Source organism: Cucumis sativus, chromosome 6 (assembly GCF_000004075.3).
Source record: "Cucumis sativus cultivar 9930 chromosome 6, Cucumber_9930_V3, whole genome shotgun sequence".
Classification (NCBI taxonomy): Eukaryota; Viridiplantae; Streptophyta; class Magnoliopsida; order Cucurbitales; family Cucurbitaceae; genus Cucumis; species Cucumis sativus.
This window is the reverse complement of record NC_026660.2, coordinates 25,284,452-25,308,051: the sequence shown is the minus strand read 5'-3', so window position 1 is coordinate 25,308,051 and position 23,600 is coordinate 25,284,452. Positions and strand designations below refer to the sequence as shown.

The 23,600-nt window shown below is 30.9% G+C and overlaps 3 protein-coding genes across 7 annotated transcripts; all 3 read right to left on the bottom strand.

Annotated features, from left to right (window-relative positions):
* Positions 1 to 6,742: 6,742 nt before the first annotated feature.
* On the bottom strand, positions 6,743 to 10,271 carry LOC101219167 (probable disease resistance protein At5g66900). The gene is made up of 5 exons (XM_004141879.3): positions 9,234 to 10,271; positions 8,677 to 9,086; positions 8,215 to 8,570; positions 7,899 to 8,107; positions 6,743 to 7,810 (listed from the first exon to the last, which is right to left on the bottom strand). The coding sequence occupies exons 1-5, from the start codon at positions 9,877 to 9,879 to the stop codon at positions 6,975 to 6,977; spliced, it is 2,457 nt and encodes an 818-aa protein (XP_004141927.1). The 5' UTR covers positions 9,880 to 10,271; the 3' UTR covers positions 6,743 to 6,974.
* A 592-nt stretch (positions 10,272 to 10,863) lies between these two features.
* Positions 10,864 to 17,656, bottom strand: LOC105435900. 4 transcript variants are annotated; one of them, XM_011659542.2, is made up of 5 exons: positions 16,180 to 17,654; positions 15,991 to 16,065; positions 15,617 to 15,894; positions 12,348 to 12,548; positions 10,864 to 11,089 (listed from the first exon to the last, which is right to left on the bottom strand). In XM_011659542.2, the coding sequence occupies exons 1-5, from the start codon at positions 16,664 to 16,666 to the stop codon at positions 11,018 to 11,020; spliced, it is 1,113 nt and encodes a 370-aa protein (XP_011657844.2). In that variant the 5' UTR covers positions 16,667 to 17,654; the 3' UTR covers positions 10,864 to 11,017. The 4 variants fall into 4 exon arrangements, with proteins under 4 accessions (XP_011657844.2, XP_031743362.1, XP_031743361.1 ...); XM_031887501.1 differs by lacking the exon at positions 10,864 to 11,089 and having other exon boundaries at positions 12,184 to 12,548; positions 16,180 to 16,576; positions 17,492 to 17,647; XM_031887502.1 differs by lacking the exon at positions 10,864 to 11,089 and having other exon boundaries at positions 12,181 to 12,548; positions 15,617 to 15,798; positions 16,180 to 17,656.
* A 1,115-nt stretch (positions 17,657 to 18,771) lies between these two features.
* On the bottom strand, positions 18,772 to 23,200 carry LOC101219966. Of its 2 annotated transcripts, XM_004141966.3 has the most exons (5): positions 22,393 to 23,199; positions 22,202 to 22,276; positions 21,828 to 22,111; positions 21,180 to 21,381; positions 18,772 to 18,935 (listed from the first exon to the last, which is right to left on the bottom strand). In XM_004141966.3, the coding sequence occupies exons 1-4, from the start codon at positions 23,120 to 23,122 to the stop codon at positions 21,211 to 21,213; spliced, it is 1,260 nt and encodes a 419-aa protein (XP_004142014.3). In that variant the 5' UTR covers positions 23,123 to 23,199; the 3' UTR covers positions 18,772 to 18,935; positions 21,180 to 21,210. The 2 variants fall into 2 exon arrangements, with proteins under 2 accessions (XP_004142014.3, XP_031742634.1); XM_031886774.1 differs by lacking the exon at positions 21,180 to 21,381 and having other exon boundaries at positions 22,393 to 23,200.
* Between the last annotated feature and the right edge of the window lie 400 nt (positions 23,201 to 23,600).

The window sequence follows — 23,600 nt, the reverse complement described above, 5'->3', positions numbered from 1 at the left end:
AAGAAGCTTTTGGTTGAATTGATTTCAGCTCAAGCAGGTTTATATAGGCTTTTATTCAACCATATGATCACTTCTTCCCCTTAAAATGGGTGTGGTTATAGAGTATTTCTTAATTATAGGATACTTAGTTAAAGATTTATTCAATAAATTTTATTTTTAAATGGGTTGACTATTTTACTTCCTTATTAAAAGAATTTAATATGTGTTTTCTTAAAACAATTATTCTAATAAAAATATATTTTTAAAAACAATTATACCGTACCAATAACTAATATTGTCATTCCTTGTTAGTTCAAGACAGATTAATATTTTGTATGTTGAAATTTTTATATTAATCTAGTTTAAATCTTAACCATCTATTTTTAGTATTACATTACTGTTAGATAGTTTTTTAAAAATTAATATGATTAAGTAAAAATAATAACAAAATCAAAAATAAAAATAGGTTTAGTTAAAAAAAATCATATTAATTAATAACTCATAAATATTTATCCATGGTAACTGCCTAGATATAAAAAAATGGTATAGAGTGAAATAATTTTAGGATATATTTTAGTGTAATATTTCAAAATCTAAAGATTAGTAAAATAATGTAGACGTTTTTCTTTTATTTTTCATTATATTTTTTATATATGGTGTTGATTGATTTTGATTTTTTATATATAAAAATTACCCTATAATCCGTTGCTGTCAGCTAATTATAATTAGGGAATCTCTTATGAAAAATGAGTCGTTTTTCCACCGTTCCTTTGCCTATCACTCTTTTCTTTTTCCAACTCAAATCCTAAATATTTTACTTTTATTTTCTCACGTATTAAATATCAAAGTATATTCGTTCATCTTTTTTTTTTTTAAAGAAAATAATATCCTTCTTTTAGTAATACCCAAATTTTAGAATGGATTCTTTTCATTGGTTATTTTTTATTATTGATGACGAAAAAGATTCCCATTTTTCAATCTGTATAGACTTGTGCAATAACTGCCACTCAACGCCAAAAATAAAGCAAAAAAGAAGAAGAAGATTATTAAATATCTTCTCTTATTAATTCGAGACATCTGCAATGTTATAGTCTGAAACAAATATATGTTTATCATAAGCTTTTATGAACAGATGTTTTCAAAAGCATTGATTTTAGTAATAGAATATAGAAGCCTAAATTACATAAGAAAAAGAAACTCTGAAATTATTTGGTCATAAATATTCTCCCATCTTCAAAAGTTGCAATATCGCTACTCATTGTATTAATTGAAATTAAAAAATGTGACAGCCACTTGTATTACCACATTGTTTCAACTTTAAAGCCATTAACAAGTTCTAACAAATTTCAATACCAACAGTTTTTTAAATGACTATCTATCTTACAAAATTAACAATTAAACAATTAAAAAGTATATAGAAATTGACACATATACGTGGTTCACTAGTTACCGTATGTACACGAAGCAAAAGGAAAATGATACTATTAGAGATAATGTTTTCAAAATATAGTACTTACGATACGACACCACTAGGAGTCTATATATTTCATTTCTCTAAGTTCTAACTAAAGTGAAAATCGTACTAGGTTGTTTGTAGCACCACACATGTATATATATATCAAATTATATACCAAAGGTGAAAAGTAAATAAGATTAAGAATTTGTAGAGAATATAAGAAAGTTTGGAAAGTATTTATGGTAATTTGGATTTTGTTTTTGGAGAATCTAATCTAAAACCATTTTTTGTTATCCATATGAGAAGGCGTGAGATTGAATAGTTTAAGAACTATATAGGGTTCTTTATGAAGTACACTAAAGAATGATGAGCTGAAAATATATTTAAAAGAAAAAGAAAGAGATTCTGAAAGGATTGAGAAGCAATGGCTCTCCTGTTACAAACCAAAACATATGGAAGACCATTATGCTATGTTTCTCTAAAATTGAGCTTCTGATTACACATGAAACAACTATATACAATTGATGCCTTTGCCCTTTTCTTTTCTTTTTTGTTTTTCATCCAATCAATGGCTCTTACTCACTAACCTGCTCAATCAGTGGACCCCATCTTCCATTCATTTCGATTTTGATGCACTTCAAATCTTTCCAACTTTCTTCTTTACACCCTAATCTGGGAGGACAAACCCTAGAATCAAGTTTCTGGGCTTACTAGCTACCTTCTCTCTCTCTCTCTCTCTCTCTCTCCCAATCTCCATTTCCCTCTCTCATGCAAACTACTTTTCATCCATCTCTCTCTATATCTACTCTTTCAGCTTTTTCCTTGGTTGATAGCTCAAGTGCTTCAATCTCTATCTTAGATGATATAATATATTAAATTTACCTTCATATATGCATGATATTAGCTTAAGCTTTTGGATGTCAATCCATGATTTAATATAGTGTTAGAGACTAGAGTATTTCATCTTTAATTAATAACATTTAAAAGAGTAAAAGTGTAAATGAAGATTGATTTTGAAATGGGATGAGGAATCTAGATTTTTAGGTATTAAATTAATGAAACTCGGAATAGAATGAACGGTTTTTGTTCCCTCTTCCTTATTTATTTTGGAGATGTGTATGAATTTAGAAATTACCCAAAAAGCTAGCTGTTGTAATTATCCTCTTCTTTTTTTTCTTTTTTTTTTTTTTGTAAGTTTATAATTCTTATCATTTGTATGAATTTTTATTTCAATAATAACACAATTTCAAAAAATTATTTCATTAACAAATACTACCAAAACATCATGGTTGTTTAGTATTTATAACCATCTTATTCCTTCTCAAGAAAAAAAAAAAAAGAACTATGAGACTAACCTTTTGTTTCTAAAAAAAGAATGACACACATTAATTAATATATAAAGTTAACTCGATGTGTATATTTCAAAATATATAAAGTTAACTAATGGGGTGTTGTACTAATTTATGACCTCTATATCACTCAACTTAAAAGTTGGAAAGAAAAGACTATTACTATTCACTTTCACTTTTAAAAAGTAAAAAAAAAAAAAAAAAAAAAAAAAAAAAAAAGATTTTACAAATTATCTCCCTTTTGTTGAATATCGTGTTTGAAACTTTATAAAATTAGAAAATTTGCAAATGTTTTATGAAATTAATGGTTTAAAATTGTCATCTTAGAAGCCAAAATACAATGCTATATATCCCTTTTTGGATCTCACTATTTAAAAAGGAGAAAGATGAGAGAGAGATATGGGTAGAACATGAAGTGAACATAAACAATTGTTTATTGAACTTTTTATTTACTTTTAAGAAAATGGAAACTCAAATAAAATAAAAGGAGATATAATTTGAGAAAGGGTCCATACATTTGGCAAAAGAATTGAAGGTGATCATTCCTTTGTTTGATTTAAAAAGGGTTGAAGTGGGGATGTGAATTAATAATATCTTTCAATTGTGCTATCACATGTCATAGACTTAGATGAATGAAATTTTATTATTATTTGACATTAAGGCTTTCAAATTTGTGAAGACAGCTTTTTGACTTGATAAAGCATGGAGAAAAATCCATTGTTAATCTTATGACCTTGGACAAGTTTGACATTATGTTTAATTTATTTTTTTCTTATTAAAATATTTTTCGATCCAGTAAAGGAGATTTTTTTTTTAATTTTTTAGTATTTTCTTGATACATACTTCTTCTTTTCACAATTCACACTCTCACTTTTTTCTCTTAAATAATTTCCATGGGGTTGACAATGAACGAAAGTAGCACTCTAGCTATATTATATTGAAAATTAAAAAGAGGCAAAGTGCTTCTGGCATTGGTGTTTTCACTTAAGAGTGTCTATAGAAATAGATTTTCATTGAAAGCAATTGTTTTTATTATTTTTTTAGAAAATTAAATCACAAATACACAAATTAAAAGTATAGTAAGATTTAAACCTACTACATTAAAAAGAAAAGAAAAAGAGATACACATCAACTTACTTTTGTGAGTACACATTTTAGTACTTTTGGATTGAATATTATTTGTGTGTTTTCTGAAATTGGGCATATATTTTTTTATATTGTTAGATTGGACATTCTTTTAATCGTTTGATTTTGTGGTTGAAATTAATTATTCTGGTTGTGGGCACTTTTGTAATTCAAGTTTGATTCTCTTACTTTCTTACCTGGGAGATTTGAACAATCCTTAAACATAATCTCAATACAAACTATTCTAACATTATTTTCAAGCAAATACTACTATAATCTTAATCAAAATAATCAACACTCCAAATACAAACTATTATAATACAATTACGATAATTTACAACTATAATACATTTTACCCTATAAGCTAGTTTGAAGAGTGATATGTGTTCATTTATACATTTTACCCTAAGGCATGCAATGCAACGAAAATATGCCGCACCTTTAAACAAATAAATAAAGCATTTAATGTTAAGATTTTGAAATATTACTTGTGTACCATTGAGTTTTTATTTGCTTCTTATGTTTGAAATTTAATTTTAACAATAATAAAATCTCAGTAAAAAAAAAAAAATAATAAACATTAAGGCATAGAAAAGGAAAGGAAAGGAAGAGAAAAGAGTATTTAGTGAAGAGATAAAAAGGGTAAATATAGAAAGTAAGTTTTGTATTGGTAACAACAAATAAAGATAGCTTTAGGAAAGAAGAAATACAAAAAGAAAAAAGAAATGAAAATAATGAGAAGAAAGTGTTAGCATATGAGTAAGTAAGAAAGTTTGGTAAAAGAGAGAAAATGGGTTATGTTGAAAAGAAAGGGAAATGGATGAGATGAGGATTGTAAGTGAGTGGACATTGGACAACGAAATATAAACACACACATCAACGTTTCGCCACATTATGTGTGCTCTACACTCTCTACACTCAAACACACAACAAATATATATCAAATTACTCCCCCTTTCCAATCACTTCTTTTTTTCTTTCAATTTTTCCATTCCCCACTGTCTCCCCCACATTCTTTTTTCTTTTCTTTTCTTTTCTTTTTTTACTTTTGCAAATTATAAAAAATATAAACAAAAACAAATTATTCATTTCTCTCTAAAAATATACATTTCGAATAGATAATATAATACAACATTTTATCCTCTTTTTTTTTTTTTATTTCCATTGTGACAAATCTACGTGTTTCCCACTCTATATTTCTACGGCAAAGAAATAAAAGGGATCTTTATTATTCATTTCTTTTTTCTCTTGCAACCATTTATTTATCTTTGTTGACTAAGTTCAATTAACTATATTTAATCATCATTTTTATCTTCTTTTTTATTCTCTTCTCTCTCCTAATTTCAAACCCCATCAACTATTTTCAATTCTTTATTTTTACTCAATATATTTTAACAAAAGTATCTTTTTACAAACATCTTCTTTAACCTTTTGGAAATTGGGAACAACATTTAATTAAACATTGGATAAATATCCCACGTTGAAACCTTTTTTCAGAAAAAAAAAATATAATATTATTCTACATTTGTGACATGATGTGATGCTTATTTTTTTTAGCCCTTCAAATAAACTTAAGCACAAATTATAATTAACATGATGATTTGTGTAAAATCTCAGTCGAGAGGGGTGATGGGGTTTGAATCAAAATATTCCTTCTTTATTCGGTGAGCCTCAACTTGTGTGTTTTATATGAGGAGGTTGCTCTCATCAATCTGTGAGTATATATTATGTGTTGCTTCATTTCTCCTATTCTCTCTACAAACAAGATAATTGCTATACAAGGTGGATAATTGTTTTAATTTAAATTGTGTCTAATAATACCTTATTATTTTAGGTTTCTAATCTAAATATATCCCAGAAATTATAATAAATTCTTTATAATTTAAGGATTAAATTGATAATTCAGGAGATAGCACCGTCATCGGCATATATTTAAATTGGGGGGGGGCCATTAACCCCAACATGGGCTAGTTTCATTTAGTGGCCTAACTGCGGGTTTCCAGGCCCAATTTGGTGTTGGAATTAAATTATTAGATTTTTGTTTTATTATTAGAGTAATCATAAACCATAACGATTTTAGAAATAATATTTTGTATTGAATTAGATCAGCAGGAAAACTTTATTTATTTATATAGGAAAAAAGCAGCTCTCCATCAATTCTTATATCCTCATATTCTCACTCTCTCATTGCAGCCCTATTAATGAAATATCAAACACAATACACACAATTATATTTTATATTATGAAAACGTATTTAGATAGTTTAATTAGAATTATATTGGTTTAAAACAGTATATTCTCTCAAACAGATACTAATTCTGCCAAACAGATAATTATTTAGGCTTAGAGAAGAATTATAAATTAAATTAATTACCACACCCGTCTTGATTTTTAATTATGACATTTACAACTCTTTTTTTCCTCCTCCTATCTATTGAGATGAATATTATTTGCATGTTCATGCATGAATCCATTGATACGACCATCGATAGCTTCTATTTCCTTACATATAAGTCTTTGTTGTAAGGAATAATGGAAGTATACATCTTCCTAAACTCATCATCAAACATATCAGCAAATTGGTTGAGCTTCAATTTTAATGATTTTTTCATTACGTTCATTTTAAACACATGTTTTGCATTATCTTTGAACACCTTAAAACGGTTGTACATCTCATTCGCATTCCTTGAAATTCTATGGTGGCTACTTCATCTCTTGTAGAGTTGCATTAGACTCTTTTCGGATTCAAAATCCTTTTTTTTCCAATTCAAAGCCCCGGATAGATTAGACAAGAAAGCAATCAAAACAAGGGGAACAATAAAAAAAAATTAGATAATTGAAAACGTCTTTAAAAATGATTACTAATAAAACATTATAAATAATTGATTTGAGTAAGTGTTATAATGCTAATTATTTCAAATTATTAAACATCTGAGTCCAAAAATGAAGTCAACCAATTTCTCCCAAATTTAATTGAAGACTTCAGTTGAACTATACTAAAAAAAAACAACTTATTCTAAACACAAACGAAGAAAACGAACCAATGTTTAAAGTTAAAGAATGGTTCAAAAACCAAGCCACTCCAGGTTGGCTTCTTCCTCTTGCACTTTCACCTGTTTGGCAAGGCGAGGTGCAACCTTTCTCAACCACTCTCCAACCTCTCTATCACATAAAAACTTCACATTTTTCAGCTTTCCAATCGACAGTGGCAGCTTGCTCAAACTCCAGCAGTGTCTCATGTCAAGCTTTTCTAAATTATGAAATTCACCAATCTTCTCGGGAAGCTTGGCAAGACCAATACAGTTAGATATATCAAGCAGGACTAATTCCCGAAGCTTCGTTGTCGACTCTGGAAACTCTTCTAAATGAATGCAAGATCTTAGCCTTAGATTTTTTAGATTAATCAACTTCCCTACATCTTCTGGCAAGGAAGATAGTCCATGGCAATTTGTAATGCTCAGCTTCTGCAAGCTGACAATTTCACACAACCTATTGGGGACTTCACTCAAATTGTTGCAGAAGTCTATGGAAATCTCCAGCAGGTTTGGCAACAAATCTGAGATTGGGGTTGAAGGATCCATGAATGTTTGACCAAATTTGCACATAAAGAAGGATATTTTCTGCAGATTTATCAGTGGTTTCGGGTTTGGATTACTAAAGATAGGAACTGAAATCCGCTCAAACCTGATTCGTTCAAGACTTGTTAGGCTGTCGAGTAGTTGATTATCTTCACTTGTCACCTCAGTTAGAAAAGAACCAAAATATGTGATTATCAAAACTTTCAGCTTATTCATTCTTTTGATGAACCCAGGCAAGTTGTAAGTTCTTGACTGAAGATTAAGAATCAGAACCTCCACTTCAGGTGCTTCCATGTCAGGCCAACTTGCTGAGAATCTCTTATCTGCAACATCCAAAACCCCTTTGAGTAAGTTGTGAAAGTGATAAAGAAAAAGGAAAGAAAATGGAATATCACAGAGAAAGAGACAAACCTGTGGTTATGGATATAAGGCGAGCATAGGAAGTATGCTTTTCTTGATCAACCCACCATTTGGGAAGATCATTTCCATTAATGTCTAAGATCAATCTTTTCCTTTGTTCTATGGGCTCCATATTCATCAAGTGAATAGCCAAATCTCTGAGAATATCATGCTGAGTAAAAGAGTACTCTTCATAAAAGTCATCATCATATCCATATTTTCTGATCAACAACCCCACAAAACAAATCAATTTCTATTCTCTTTACATCAATAATACAGGCAACACTATCAGCAACTGAAATTACAAACATTCGAGCATAGTATTTACCTCGCTGTGACAAAATTAACTAGACTTCGAGAGGATAGTTCGTCAAGGGTAACCATTGCTTCACTTTCGTCTAGTGTGTACAAAACTGTGCACATGTCAATGAAGGTAGAAGCAGAAATTCTTTGATCTTCATGAAAAGAGCCTAAATCCATGAAACTCTTCTTAGTTACCATGTTATCATCCAAGACATCCAAACTGCTCTGAAGGCATTCAAGAAGTTCATTGTCAGAATCAAATATGGAGCCACTTCTAGCCAAATTCCTCCCCGTTACTTTCCAAACAGATGTCGGTTTGTGGGAAAGAGACCTCCCGATTACCTTCAGTGCAAGAGGTAGTCTCTTGCATCCCCCAATTATCTGAAATTCAATTTCAAAGAGCTTTTTAAACATAGCCATTTAAAAGAAACTGACAGATATAAAAATATTAGAAAAAGTAGAGCTAATCAGATAATAGAAAGTTTGCCTTTTCTACAGTTTCATCATCGGGGAGCTTAGAAATTCCTTTGTCCAGTGATGCTGCACGACGAAAAAGTTGTACTGCATTCTCATGGTTCAAAGGTTCCAAATAATAAGACTCACTAAATCTTGGGAAATAAAACCTAGAAGTGACCAAGATCTTGCAGCAAGGCAATTGAAACAGCTTATCAAGAAGAACTTCAGATTCTTGCCCACTCCACACATCATCTAACACAATCAAAACAGGACGATTTACACTTGTCTGCTTCAACCACAATTCTAAATAGCAGAATGCACGTTCATCACTTTGCAAATCAGGCAATTGAATTCCTCTAAGGCTTTCAATTATATCTTTCAATATAAGCTTCAAATCTGGTTTTCTTGAAACTGGGACAAAGATCTTCTCCTGGAATATATCTATCAAGACGTGAAATTAGAAAGCTCCTGTAAGAGACGCCATTAAGTTTTTTTCACCCAATAGTTTAATATAATTTCATTTCCTAAGCTCAATATGTAGACAAACTTTTTTCATTTTTTCCCTCAAAAGGAATGATTTTGACGTACCTTTGACTTCTTTGTCGTGGCAAAATTTTAAGGCCAGTGTGGTTTTTCCGCAGCCACCAGGAGCTGTCACCACCAACATTTGAACCCCATTTTTGAGAAGTTTCACCTTCAACTCCTTAACTGGCTTCTCCAACCCAACGGTTTCTTCTCGCAGTTGAGGAACCAGACATGGTGGAACAAACAAATCCATAGGTTTACTCGACCCACCTCTATTATCAAGTCTACAAATGATCTCCATCATTTGGTTCATCATCTTCATGTTCTTCTTCTGATCTCTAGCCATCTGCAACATCAAAACATCCATGAAGCTTCGAAGTGCAGTATCCAATTCCCGAAGCTTTTGGGTGTAAGATGGTCTCTTCAAATAATTAAGATCCCCCAATTTCACATCGCCGCACTGGAGAAGCAACTGCTTCCCTTCATCCATCAGACCCCTCAATTTCTCTGTTTCTTCTTTTGGGTAATCGAGATAATCATTAAGCTCATCGATTTGCTTCACCAAAGGCATTATAGCATTAAGCTTGGAACGGATATCCTTAAGAACAGGATTGAAACTGATGGCCCTTTCACCCAGATTCAAGATCGCTTTGAATAGCTCCCCAACGACAGCCCCCAAAACAGCCCCACCCACCAATTCCAGCGCCATTTCTTTCGTTAAGAAACAGAGACAACAAAAGACAATACCTTTAACCGATCAGCATAACCCCTTCTTCTCGTTTATTAGAGTTTGAAAGGTTTGGGGTTCCATTGAAGCAAAAATTCGAAACTTATTGAGGTGTTTGGAAGTGGGAATGGAGCGTCTAAAGTAGAAAATTTCGAGGTTGGTGGGATGAGAATGGTATCGTGACTCCATGTCCGAATCATTTTTCTTTTTTCCGATTCTGTTTCTGGGTGTAAATGCTTTCAAAGTGTCTTCGTGAAGGAGTTAAGAACAGTGAAAATCAATTGGTCGATGAAATTTGACTTCTAGAATCATAAATATCAAGCAATATTTTCGTCATGCTATAGAAAAATTGGGTGAATAATTGGCGTGGCAAAGAAAGTCCACTGAGTATCCATAATTTCAATGTAATATTAAAATGGGTCGCTTTTTCTTCTTCCTAATTTAAATTATATTACATTTCATTAGTTTCTCAATCTGATTGAGATGTTGAAGTAAACTTATTAAATTATTGTCGTTCTAAAAGATTCATCAGAAATATATAATAAATTATCCTAGCCACATACATTTGTAGAGCATATTCAAAGTACAAAGCACTCCAAAACTATGCTTCTGTGAAGGTTTAAACAGCTCAATCTTTATGAGTATACATACATGTATACACACACACATGTATCACCAAAATGCTTCCATCCAAGGGGTAGAAACGAAAATTCAAATATATACAATCAAGTGGTTTGAAAACCAATTTTAAGAGGTGTCCATGCATTCTCAAATTCTCACAAACTTCATCATCATTTTGAATTGGTATTAAACAAACACTCTACAAAATCATAAATAATTTCTAAAATGTTCATATAAATCATCTAAAATAAGATAGAGAAAGCATAAAATTAAGACATTTTCAAAACTAAACACATAATGAGTTGAAATACCGTTCAAATCAAACGACATGTACACTTATTCACATATATAAATCTCTTGGAATTCCAAGATGCCAACATTATTGTCAATAAACAGTGTAATGTTATTTCAAGATTCAAACATAGTCACCTATGTGTTAAAATTATTCATACATACATACAGAAAAACAAACATATCTAGTAATAAGTGTTTTGAAATTTCAGGATTTGAAGTCAATCTCTTGAAATTCAGAAGTGCTAAAGATGGTCATAATTTTTCTTGAAGTGTCAACCTGTCATGATAATTTAACCAAAAAAAACCCAATAACTCATCAGTCCCTTAGTTAAAGTAGTGAGATAAACACACATACATGTATCAGTAAAGTACACAAAGTAGCTTGAATATTTTGTGTTGGTTGATGGATTATACCAATAAAACTGCATGGGTATTAATAAGGTTAAAAGTAGCCAAGCAATTAGTGACCATTATATAATCTCAAAAGAAAAGAACATCAACAATAATGAAACTCCTTTGTAAAGTTACATAAAATTTACCTTCATCTTCTTTTTCCCTTGGCTCATTGACTTCATCCATAATTTTTCATGGTTTATTTAAGCTAATTAAAAACTAGCAATTAGGACCCTAATTATATTGAATTAAAAAAAAAAAGCACTCCCTTGTGCTTCTCCTCCTTCATTATTAAAAATATATCTTTTCATTCCTTCTTCTAGACATCTCAACCTTTGATTCTTTTTTTTTTTTTTTTTTAATTAAGTTGGTAGAAATTATTTCCACCCAAAATTTCTTCATCCATCATCTTCATTTTATCAATAATTTTTTTTAAAAAAATCATTTAAAAAGAATAGCATTTAAAAATTTGTTTTTGTTTTTAAAATTAATTTAGTTAAAAGTTCAACTATTTCATCTCTCAATCATCTTAAAAAATCGGAGAAAGAAATAAGTTTAATTTTAAAAAACTAAGGCAAAAATAAAATGGTTACGGAAGGAAGTTTAGGTATTGAATTTCTCTTCCCCGTATGACTCCCTCGATTCCCCATTCTTTTTCCTTTGTTAAAATTCCATAGGAATTTCTAAAGCAAAAACAAAACTAACTTAACTAATAAGTTTCTTATTCATGATCACAAAACTAAATTGTAGTTATAATAAAGGTAATTATAATGGATGACTATTTGAAGAATAATAATTAAGAATATAACAACATTTAAAAACAATTGTAAATATAGCAAAACTATCGCTGATAGATTTGTATCACTTATAGACTCGTATGATCTATCGGTGATAGACCAATTTTTACAACATGGTCTATCAGTGATAGACTCTATCATTGATAGAATTTAACAAATTTTGCTATATTTGTAATTTTTTAAAAATGTTGCTATATACTTAATTATTTTGAATTTAATTGCTAAATTTACAACTATCTCTTATAATAATAATAAACCACGACCACAGTTAAAGGTGTAGCCTAGAAGACTGTACTTACCAAATATATATATAAAAACTTGAATCCAATATAATGTATAACTAACCCAAGAATTAAGGCAAAGAGAGTTTGTAGAGCTAGCGAGTGCAAATGGGTGCGAGTGGAAGCGTTGGATGCCTTCTTTAGCGACTTTGTAGTTTCGGAAATTCATAAACTCAAATTTCTGGTCATCAACGGCGATGACTCGTATGCATTTTTGATCTCCATCATACTCAACGTCTTTTAGTACCTCCAATGGTATAACTACCTGTTGTTGTATCTTTTATATGAGATACTCAACTAATAAAAACTTTCTTATAAAATATACCTTCTTTTTTCTCTGCAACATCAACAATGGCTAGCTCTGTATATATGTTAACCTTTAAGTTAGAAGAGGTTCCATTTTCTAATATCTTAGAATATATATTTGACTATTAAAAACTAATCAACTAGTAAGAAATATAAATAAATATAAGAAGAGATAGATATACATGGTTTATCTAATAGTGTGTTAGGCTATCACTACGAGAATTTTGGTTTCTACAGACAGTTTCTCTCTACTAACCTCCCAATTTCCCGCAATCCACCATCCGAACACCGATGCTACCCTTCCGTTTCTCTCTACTGTTTTTTTTTTCTTTTTGTTAAATTCCTTTCTCGGATTTGGTTTCTTATGGCATTTACGTTGCAGTTGTTAATGGCTACAGATTCTTTTTAATTATATCATTTGTTGTTTTGTACATTTTTGGATTCGAATGTGTTTGAGGTTTCTTGAGTTAATGCGAATTTCCGACTTTATTGAACATTGATGCATTGTGATTTTTAATTTTCTTCCCCCTGTTCATTTCGGTTATTATTATGTGTTTGTTCACATTTTTACTGCCGAACTGCTTGATTTTCATATGAATCTCTCTTCTTCTGAATTGCTGGGTGAACTTCGTAAGAATAAGAACGACTGCGAAGTTTATTCTATTACTGTGTGGATGAATCTTAATGACTGTCTTTTGGGATTCGACTTTATGTGGATTGGACTTTCACAAGTCGCTCAAAGAATTATTGATTAAGTTGGTTATACAACTTGAGATATCATTACAACTACGGGAAGCGCCCATCGGTATACACATGCTAGTTGTTTGCTTTTATTTGTGTCCTTGTCATTTTTAGTTTTGATTGGTTTTTCATACGTACCCTGGTGGTTTGGTTTATGTGGTCTTGGCTTTCATATTCTTTTCACAGTGGAGAAACTAGAAAAGCAAACGACAGTGCAAGGATTATATATATGGACAACGTTAGTGGGAGTGGTCTTTGGATTTTTTCTGGGTGCCTCATTTCCTACAGTGTCTCTAACTACTTGATCAGAATGTTACTTGCAGCACTGATACCTACACCCATTTGATACATTTCACAATTTACGGATTAAATTACGTTCAACCATTATATCATCTCTTGGTGTAGCCACAGTTTTTGGGATTTATTTTCTTTTTTCACTGTTTGTTTCTTTCTACTTTTAGTGTTACCTATCCAAACACTTGGGTACGAAAATTATAGGAGAATTGTATTGGGTGGCACGATTCAAATATCATTCACCAATATTAACACTAACATTTTCAATTTTGCAAATATAACAACTTTCTAAATTTTATTGATATTTTATATTTTAATTTTTTCTTTATTCCAAAAATATCATTCTATAAATCTCCATTGTTTTCTTTTCTCCTTCTTTCTCTTTTTATTTTAATAGTTCCCTGTCACTTCTTTATTCACTTTTTATCGTCCATGTTATTGTCATTTTTTCTCTTCCCCTTCGTGGTATTTTCTATCACTCCTTCAATCTCCATCGTTTTTGGTTTCTCCTTTTCGCTACGTATCTTCTTCTTGTCTTCTTCTCCTTTCTTCCCTATTGTTCTTCTTCAGGTATGTATTTCTTTCTATGTTCTTTTTTAAAACCCCTAATGTTCTTTCCTATATTTTGGTGTCCGAAATTGGTAAGAGACTTTGATTATCATATTTTTTTCTTTCTTCTTCTGTGAATTGATCATCATCTATCCAAAATTAAGGCTATGATTTGTTCTTCCTCATCTCTTTTATTTGTTACTCATCTCTTTTACTGAAAGGAGCTCTGCATAGCTTTGTTTTATTTATTTATGTTTGGTTCTTTTCCTTTTTTATAAATTTGTATCAGTTTTTATATCAGTAAATAAATTTTGTTGAAGTCATTCCGTTGTCAAGACAAATTTTGAGTTTAAGACATTGAGATCTAATTCAAGATCTATTTTAGTTGGGATGTAACGAAGATAGTTGTCTTTGGTTTGTTAGAGCATCACGTTGTATGTATTAGTTTTATATATTAATGTTGTAATGTACTTATATTATATGTATTAGTTGGTTGATATACTTACTACATGATTTTCATTTTCTCAAATTTTAATGCAATTCATTTTAGTATTATTAAGTATATGAATGATATAACTTAGTGTATCAAACATATAATATGTATCCACGTTTACTAGCGAAGTATATTGAGTGTATCAACAGAGAACCTCAAATGTATCAAGTATTGTATTTTAATCAATCGAGTGTATCAGTAAACATAGAAAGTGTACCAATACATCAAGGGTATCAAACATATAAACTGTATCAAGTGCATCGATGAAGTGTAAAATGTTTATCAGTAGTGTATTTGGTATATTAAACTTTATAGATAGTGTATTAAACTCATCAAGTGTATGAACAAATTGTAACAAATGTATCGACAACGCAACAAAAGTATTATGTTTAGTGCATCAATGCATTTAATTGATTGAGTGTATTTGCAAAGCTTAACAAATGTACCACCAACATATCAAGTGTATCAAACCAATTATGTGTATCAAGTGTTATTTACTTCATCGAGTGTATCAACAAGAATATCAAGTGTATAAAAAACACATCAAGTATATCGATAACATATCAAATAATGCGTACAAATGTTTATAATTCTAGAGGATAGATTTGTAATTTTGTATTTTCTAAATGTACAAATCCAAAAATAGTGTGCTGTGGGCTTAATTTATAAAACAAATTATGCTATATTTGCAAGTGCCCCTTTTCGTGGACAAAAATTTTTTGGTCCAATATTTCAATTGGCATGTGCAGTTCCAACATTTGCAAAGGAAAATACAATATGGATACGGCCACGATGGCCCGCACACAAAAAAAAAACGTCGATAGAAGCTCTATCCACGTGACGACGTTTTTCAATACCAAAATTCTGGTAGTGTATTCAAAGAGAAATTATTTTATAGTACTTTTGTTTCTATATCTATTGATTCATGAAAATGAGTAAAAGTAGGGTACCTTGATCAGGGATTGTATATTAACATCGGAGGAAAGTAGTCGTAGAGTAGGTTTGAAACTGCAGAATGCAACCTTTGCTGAAGATACAAATAAAACACCATATGCTGCTACTGTTTCATTTTCACCTCTCTCTCTTGTAGTTGACAAATTACAAATAAACGATATTTGAAGCTTTTCGTCACCTGCTACAATACTTGTTTCAAATGTGGGATGAAATATCTTCTCAAATCTACCTTCCCCCAACTTCTTTATTATCTCTTCAAATCTTCCCGCAATCCCTTTAAATTAATTAAGCACACTTTTTTTTTTCAATTTAAAACAATTATAAAAAGAGGATCAGTACAGTACTAATTATATATTGATATGAACCCAACCTTCCTTTTGGTCGTCCTTCATGTGTTCTACAGCTCTTTCCACAAAAGCAGCAACAAATTTTGCACCTGCTTTCCCTGCACCCATTTATACAATTTAATAATATCATACAAAAAATGTTTAATATATAATTAAAAAAACATTCGAGGATGATGCGATGATGATGATTAATAACGATATATATAGTTTACCTTTGAGTCTCTGATCGTGATAAAACAGCAAGGGCAGCTTGATATTATATTTATTATTATTTCTCCCACTCTCGCCCGAAAGTATTTTATCGAGGATTTTGGTTACAATTAATTTAGCTGGGTCTCGAATTCGACCATTGCGACCATCATTGAGAGCTGGTAATTTCTTAATTTGTTGTACGCATAACTCAAACCTCAAATTGCTTTCCGCCCTTTTAAGTTCAGCATCCAATCTTCGGAATTTTTTTGTGTAACATGGGATCTTGCGGTACCGGGAGAGAGTACTTCGTACGACAGCATCATTGCATTCTTTAATAAGTTGCTTACCTTTATGTATGAGTATCTTCAAGGCTTGATCAGAATATAGAAGCTTGAAATCCTCACCAAGCTCATTCACCTGATCCATTAATATTTGTAAAAACTCAATCTGTGATTTGAGTACTTGAAGCTCAGGTGTGAAATGAACGGTTTTTTCCATCAGATTCATAACCCGTTTCAGGAACTCTCCCAATAAAGCACCCAAAGCCGCTCCGACTAACAATTCCTCCCCCACTATTTTTATTTTTAAGATCGATTATGTCTCTCTCAAAAATATATAATTATTAACTGATGTAGCAGAAACATATGGAAAATGTTTGGAAGCAACTATGCAAAATACTCATCATCTTGACTCAGCTGTTGAGCCGGTGAGTGCTTAACTTGAACTACAAGTTTACTCCTCCTTCCATCAATGTATAAACACGGGCACATATGTGAAAAGAATAAAAATAAAACCAAGTTTTTCTAACATTGTGTTAATATTATAGAAAATTTTGAATTTTAAGCAATAAAAATGTATCACTTTAAAAGAAAACAAAATTGCATCCACTCAATACGTGCCCCTTATCCTTTCACTGTTCTTTTTTTCTTTTCAAAATGTGGTTTTAGTTTTAAAAATCAGTGAAATACCAGAGAATTAAAAAAAAATAACGTTTATAATCTTAAATTTTAAAAAATAAATGAATGGTTTCAAGACGAGGTCTTTATCTTTGTCTCTAAGTGTATTAGAATTAAAATGAAAACTAAGTTTGAAACTCATCAATACATACTTCTAAAACTAGATGAAAATCAAACATAAAATTAAAAAAAAAAAAAAACTGAAACAGAAATTTTGGTGTGATAAAAACTTAGTCAGAGAACATAATAATTCTTTTTTCTTTTGAAAAAGATACATAGAAAAAGGAAAGAAAGAGAAGATGAAAATAAAATAGTAATTAGCATTATTAATATATGGGAAAAGGCAGAAGAGAAGAGAGGGTAGAAGAGAAGCTACTGTTTCCATTTCGAATAATCCATGGGAGGAGAGGATAAAGAGAGAGGGCTAAGCTGTGAGCCATTAATGTTTTGTTGGTGCTGTTTCTTCTCAAGGCCTGGACGACGACGCTGCTGAATTTTCAATCTTGTTTTGTGTGGTGATACTAATTCTCTTTTGTTTTTACACCATTTATTTATTTATTTATTATGTTCATCAGTACAGAGAAAGAGACAACCACATGTACTAAGGTAACATTTTACTTTAAAATGATAGAAAAAGAAATTACAGTGAGTGATAATTTAAAATGTGTCCTACATATTTATATTTTCATTTTGAAGTGTATATTCAAGTTTCGTATCAAGTGTATAAAATCTATTTGTATTTTCCTTACATTTATTTATGAGTGGAGCTTTTCATTTGCTAATTTTGTAAAAGCAATAAGTTTAACCCTGAGTTTACTTTTTTAAAAATTTAGCAAGAACCGTTTCAACTTATTTTGTCTACATTAAACTTTCAAAAGTATTATTATATGTCAACTTCAGAAATTAAATAATAATAATAATAATAATAATAGTAGATTTCTTTTAAAATAGTGGTTGAATATTCAAAATTTGCAGTAATAAATGTTAGTATATATATGTGGACAAAAGTTGTTGACTAAAATACACCTCTGTGCCATTCGTCTTCCTCTAATTTCATTTCCCCTCTCACAATTGAAATTTAATGTGTATTTTACGTTTTAAAATCATTGAATCATAAATTTCTACACTGCTCTCCTTTTTAAATATTCAAAAACCAGGTTCCTTTAATGATAGATGTTTTTGTTTTCTGGTTTTAAAGAAAAAGCTGTGTTTCTTGTTTCCAAATTTTAAAGAAAGTTTTTAAAAATTGGATCAAAATGTGTATATTACCAAAACGCTTTCACAACCAAGGGGCAGAAACGAAAATTCAAATAAATATGCATAAAATCAAGTGGTTTGAAAACCATTTTTAAGAGATGTCCATATGCATTCTCAAATTCTCACAAAATTCATAATCATTTTGAATTGGTATTAAACAAACCCTATACATACAAACATATATTCAATTATTTATTATATTTCTAAAATGCTCATATAAGTCCTCTAGCTAAAATAAGACAAATTAGGAAGGATCAAATTAAGACGTTTTTAAAATTTAACACCCGAGTTGAAACGTTAATCAAACGACATACGTATTCACATATAAATCTCTTAAAATTCCAAAATGCAAACATTTGTGAATGGACCTTTGTAAAATTTCAGGATATAAACGTATAATTATCACAAACCTCTTGAAGTTAATTATATGGACAATAAACAAACATATAACAGTTATAAGTCTTTTAATTTGAAATTTCAGGATACAAACATAGTCACAATTAATCTCTTGAAATTCCAAAGTTCCAATTAAAGATGGAAATAAATTATCTTCAAGTTCCAACCTGTAATGATAATTTAAAAAAAAAAATCATTAACTCATTAGTCCCTTCCCTTGGTTAAAGTGCCTAACACAGACATATATACATATATACATATACACATATGTGTATATATATATATCAGTGAAGTACACAAAGTAGCTTGATTATTTTCTGTTTGTTGATGGATTATATATCAATAATTTGCATGGACATTAATAAGGTTAAAAGTAGCCAAGCAATTAGAGACCGTTGTATTTTTTCAAAAGAAAAAAAACATCAACAATGAAACTTCCTTTGTACAGTTTGGACTGCTTCTCCTCCATTATTACAAAACAAAAACACCAAACATCGATAATAAAAGCCTTCTCATTCCTTATTCTATAGAATTCAGGGATTTTCATTGAAGCAGCTAAGTTTTTTAAATATATTTTGTTTTTAATTAATGAGAATAAAAGCTGTCGTTAATATTTAATCAAAGGCCAGCAGACTTACTTAATAAAAACAATAAACTTCAATCAAAGAATCTATTTAGCCAAAATTAATAACTAGTAGTTTAAAACACCAAAGCATCACTAAGTCGTTACATAGAACTTACCTTCATCTTCTTCTTCCCTTGGCTCATGCACTTCATCTATAAATTTTCTTGGGCTACTTTTAAGCTAAAAACTAGCAATTAATAATCAATTAAAGACCCTAATTATATTGAACTAAAAAAATTTTACTCCCTTGTACTTGTGCTTCTCCTCCTCATCCTCTATTTATTTAAAAATATCTCTTTTCCTACCTTTGATTCTTTGTTTTTTGAAAATTAAGCTTATAAAAATTGTTTCCACCCAAAAAAATTTCTTCCGTCATCCATGGTTTAGAAAACCATGTCAAAAATTAAAAACTTAGAAAGGTTAGCTTTTAAAAATTTATTTAAGGTTTAGTGTTTTAAAAACATTTAAGAGATGCCATATGTAAAAAGAACAAGGATGAAATAAGTTAAATTTAGAAAAACAAAAACAAAAAATAAAATAAAAGGGCTACCATAATTAATAAGCCTTAGGTATTGTAAAATGAGTTTTTTTATGGTCGTGGACAGAATTGTAATTATGTGCCAATGGCACTTTTGCAATTAAGCGAATATTCTTCGTTTTATTTTGGGAAAAAGAAAAGAGGAAGAGGTGAAGAGAGGGCAGCCGCAATTCACAGAGAAAGAAAGGAGAGAGAGAAAAAGTCTATCCCACGGCCACACGACGGTGGTGCGTTATTCGGTGAGCGATTTCAGCGTCACTCGCCTCGGGTTACGTGGGTTTTCCGGTTTGGGAGGTTTCACGGCTGGTTTAGCCGTGGTTGACGCCATCTGACGTAGGCGTCCTGACGGTGTAGTGACGTCAGTTGGTGGTGGTTTTTTTCCAGCCTTAGGTGCGTTGGAAAAGACTGTGGACCTTTACCCAATGTAAAGTTATCTCTCTTAAATTGGAAGAAGTAAACCCTATGATCGTGTCACTACTTGACGTCAGTCCGAGCTCGGGCTCGAACAACTGTGCTTGCCTTAATAAAGATTTGTATTCTTATTCATTCATTCTTTATAACCTCTCCTTTTCTCTACCAATACAAATAGTTGTCAATTGTGAGTAAGTTTCTTGATCGTTTCTATTTTAATATCGGACCAAGTGTACAAGTAGAAGCTGTGTTAATCTTAAAGATTCGTCACTACACAATAAGTCATTTTGACAGTGATGTACCTTATTTTTACAACAGGGCATTCTGCAGTCGGACAGGTTTGTGGTTGTGGGTCTCCGGTCATAGGATCTGTAGGTGTCTCAGTTTCTTGGTTCGAGTTTGACTAGCAATATTGCGATTGTTGGTTTGGCGTTGTGATCTCTAGTTTCCTATTGGTTCGTGTTGGCTTAGCGCGTTCTCTGGTCTTACAAGTGGTTGGTTGGTTGGAAAGCTCGATTGTTGACATAAGTATAATACCCAGCATATTCAATTTCTCTCTCCCACCTGACTCTTTCCTTTTCTTTTTCCTTTGTTAAAATTCCATGGGAATTTCCAAAGTAAAGGTAGAAATTAAAATCCAGCAAAAAACAAAAACAAAACTATTTAACTAATAAGTTTATAATTCACGATCACAAAATTAACTTGTAGTTATAATAATCAACCACAGCTATAATTAAAGGTCAAGCCCTAGAAAACTGTACTTACCTAATAAATAAATATATATATATATCTATATATATATATAAAAACTTGAATCCAATATAGTCTATTACTAACCCAAGAATTAAGGCAGAGAGAGTTTGTAGAGCTAGCGAGTCCAAATGGGTGCGAGTGGAATTTGTTGGATGCCTTCTTTAGCGAAATTGTAGTTCCGGAAATTCATAAACTCAAATTTCTGGTCATCAATGGCGATGACTCGTATGCATTTTTGATCTCCATCATACTCAACGTCTTTTAGTAGCTCAAATGGTATAACTACCTGTTGTTGTATCTTTTATATGAGATACTCAACTAATAAAAACTTTCTTATAAAATATACCTTCTTTTTTCTGTGCAACATCAACAATAGCTAGCTCTGTATATATGTTAACCTTCAAGTTAGGAGAGGTTCGATTTTCTAATCTCCTATGAATTGTCAGAGAATATATATTTAACTATTACAAAATAAACAACTAGTAAAAAATATAAATATAAGAAGAGATATCCACACACAAATAATACGTGTTTCACCTAATAGAGTTAACTATTTAGAGAGTTTATATTATTTTGCAGATTATATATTTTTAAGAGAGTTTCCCTTTTTGGTTAACTGTTGATTTTATTGTGGAGATTGCTTAACTGAAACTGGATTACCAAGAATCTCAAATGTGTCAGTACTTTTGTTTCTATATTTATTGATTTATGAAAATGAGTAAAAGTAGGTACCTTGAGATACAGGGATTGTGTATTAACATTGGAGGAATGTGGTAGTGGAGTAGGTTTGAAACTCCAGAATGCAAGCTTTGCTGAAGATACAAATAAAACACCAAATGCTGCTACTGTTTCATTTTCACCTCTCTCTCTTGTAGTTGACAAATTACAAGCAAACCATATTTGAAGCTTTTCGTCAGCTGCTACAATAGTTGTTTCAAACGTGCGATGAAATATCTTCTCAAATCTACCTTCCCCCCACTTCTTTATTATCTCTTCAATTATTCCCGCAATCCGGCCTTTAAATTAATTAAACACACTTTTTTAAAAAAAAATAATTATAAAAAGAGGATCAGTGCAGTACTAATTATATATTGATATGAACCCACCTTTCTTTGGGTCGTCCTTGATGTGTTCTACAGCTCTTCCCAACAAAGCATGTAAAGAATTTACACCGGCTTTCCCTACACCCATTTATACAATTTAATAATATCATACAAAAAATGGTTAATATATATAATTAAAAAAACATACGAGGATGATGCGATGATGATGATTAATAACGATATATATAGTTTACCTTTGAGTCTCTGATCGTGATAAAACAGCAAGGGCAGCTTGATATTATATTTATTATTATTACTCCCACTCTCGCCCGAAAATAGTTTATCGAGGATGTTGGTTACAAATGTAAAATTGTAACCAACATGCGTAAGGATGCTGGTTACAATTAATTTGGCTCGATCTAGAATTCGACCATAGCGGCCATCATTATTGTAATTAATTTCCAGAGCTTGTAATTTCTTCATTTGTTGTACGTATAATTCCAACCTCAAATTGCTTCCCGCCCTTTTAAGTTCAGCATCCAATCTTCGAAGGTCTTTTGTGTAACATAGTTGAATCTTGAAGTACCTGGAGAGAGTATTTTGTATGGCAGCATCATTGCATTCTCTAATAAGTTGCTTACCTTTACGTATGAGTATCTTCAAGGTTTGATCAGAATAGCGAAGCTTGAAATCCTCACCAAGCTCATCCACCTGATCCACTAATGGCTGTAAAAACTCAATCTGTGATTTGAGTAGTTCAAGCTCAGGTTTGAAATGAACGGATTTTTCCATCAAATTCATAACCCCTTTCAGCAACTCTCCTAATAAAGCACCCAAAGCCGCTCCGACTAACAATTCCTCCACCACCATTCCTATTTTGAAGATCGATGATCTGTCTCTCAAAAGTATACAATTATTAACTGATATAGCAGAAACTTGGGAGATGATTGGAAGTGGGAATATAAAACTATGCAAAATACCCATCTCATCTTGACTCAATACTGTTGACGAGGGTGTGTGCTTAACTTGAACTACAAGCTTACTTTCCTTTCTCTCTTTCTTTTTCTTTTTCCTTTTCCACCGAAATTTATAAAAGTATTTTGATTTATATAATTTAACCTTTTTTAAAACTAATATATTCAAATCATAATATTTCTATTTAAAGATGGGCACATATGTGAAAATAATAAAAATAAAACCAAGTTTTTCTAACATGTGTTAATATTATATATATAAAAAAAATTGAATTTTAAGCAATAAAAATGTATCACTTTAAAAGAAAACAAAATTGCATTCACTCATCAATACGATCCCTTTATCCATTCAAGTAGATTCGTTTTTGCTTGTCGTTACTCTTTTAAAACATAAAACTGTTTCTTTTGAAAATTAAAAAGAAAAAAGAAACTGAAACAGAAATTTTGGTGTGATAAAAAGTTAGTTAGAGAACACAATAATACTTCTA

What these genes read in the sequence shown, in the direction of transcription:
- LOC101219966 (XM_004141966.3), bottom strand. Translation starts at nt 23,122, where the DNA reads ATGGGTATTTTGCATAGTTTTATATTCCCACTTCCAATCATCTCCCAA. An exon ending in CAAGGACGACCCAAAGAAAG is followed by an intron (nt 22,112 to 22,201) that starts GTGGGTTCATAT and finishes ATTAATTTAAAG; the next exon opens with GCCGGATTGCGGGAATAATT. An exon ending in CACAATCCCTGTATCTCAAG is followed by an intron (nt 21,382 to 21,827) that starts GTACCTACTTTT and finishes ATACAACAACAG; the next exon opens with GTAGTTATACCATTTGAGCT.
- LOC101219167 (XM_004141879.3), bottom strand. Translation starts at nt 9,879, where the DNA reads ATGGCGCTGGAATTGGTGGGTGGGGCTGTTTTGGGGGCTGTCGTTGGG. An exon ending in GTTAATTTTGTCACAGCGAG is followed by an intron (nt 8,108 to 8,214) that starts GTAAATACTATG and finishes GTTGTTGATCAG; the next exon opens with AAAATATGGATATGATGATG. An exon ending in CCTTATATCCATAACCACAG is followed by an intron (nt 7,811 to 7,898) that starts GTTTGTCTCTTT and finishes TGGATGTTGCAG; the next exon opens with ATAAGAGATTCTCAGCAAGT.
- LOC105435900 (XM_031887500.1), bottom strand. Translation starts at nt 16,666, where the DNA reads ATGAATCTGATGGAAAAAACCGTTCATTTCACACCTGAGCTTCAAGTA. An exon ending in TCACGATCAGAGACTCAAAG is followed by an intron (nt 16,066 to 16,179) that starts GTAAACTATATA and finishes AAATGGGTGCAG; the next exon opens with GGAAAGCAGGTGCAAAATTT. An exon ending in GAAGGACGACCAAAAGGAAG is followed by an intron (nt 15,895 to 15,990) that starts GTTGGGTTCATA and finishes ATTAATTTAAAG; the next exon opens with GGATTGCGGGAAGATTTGAA.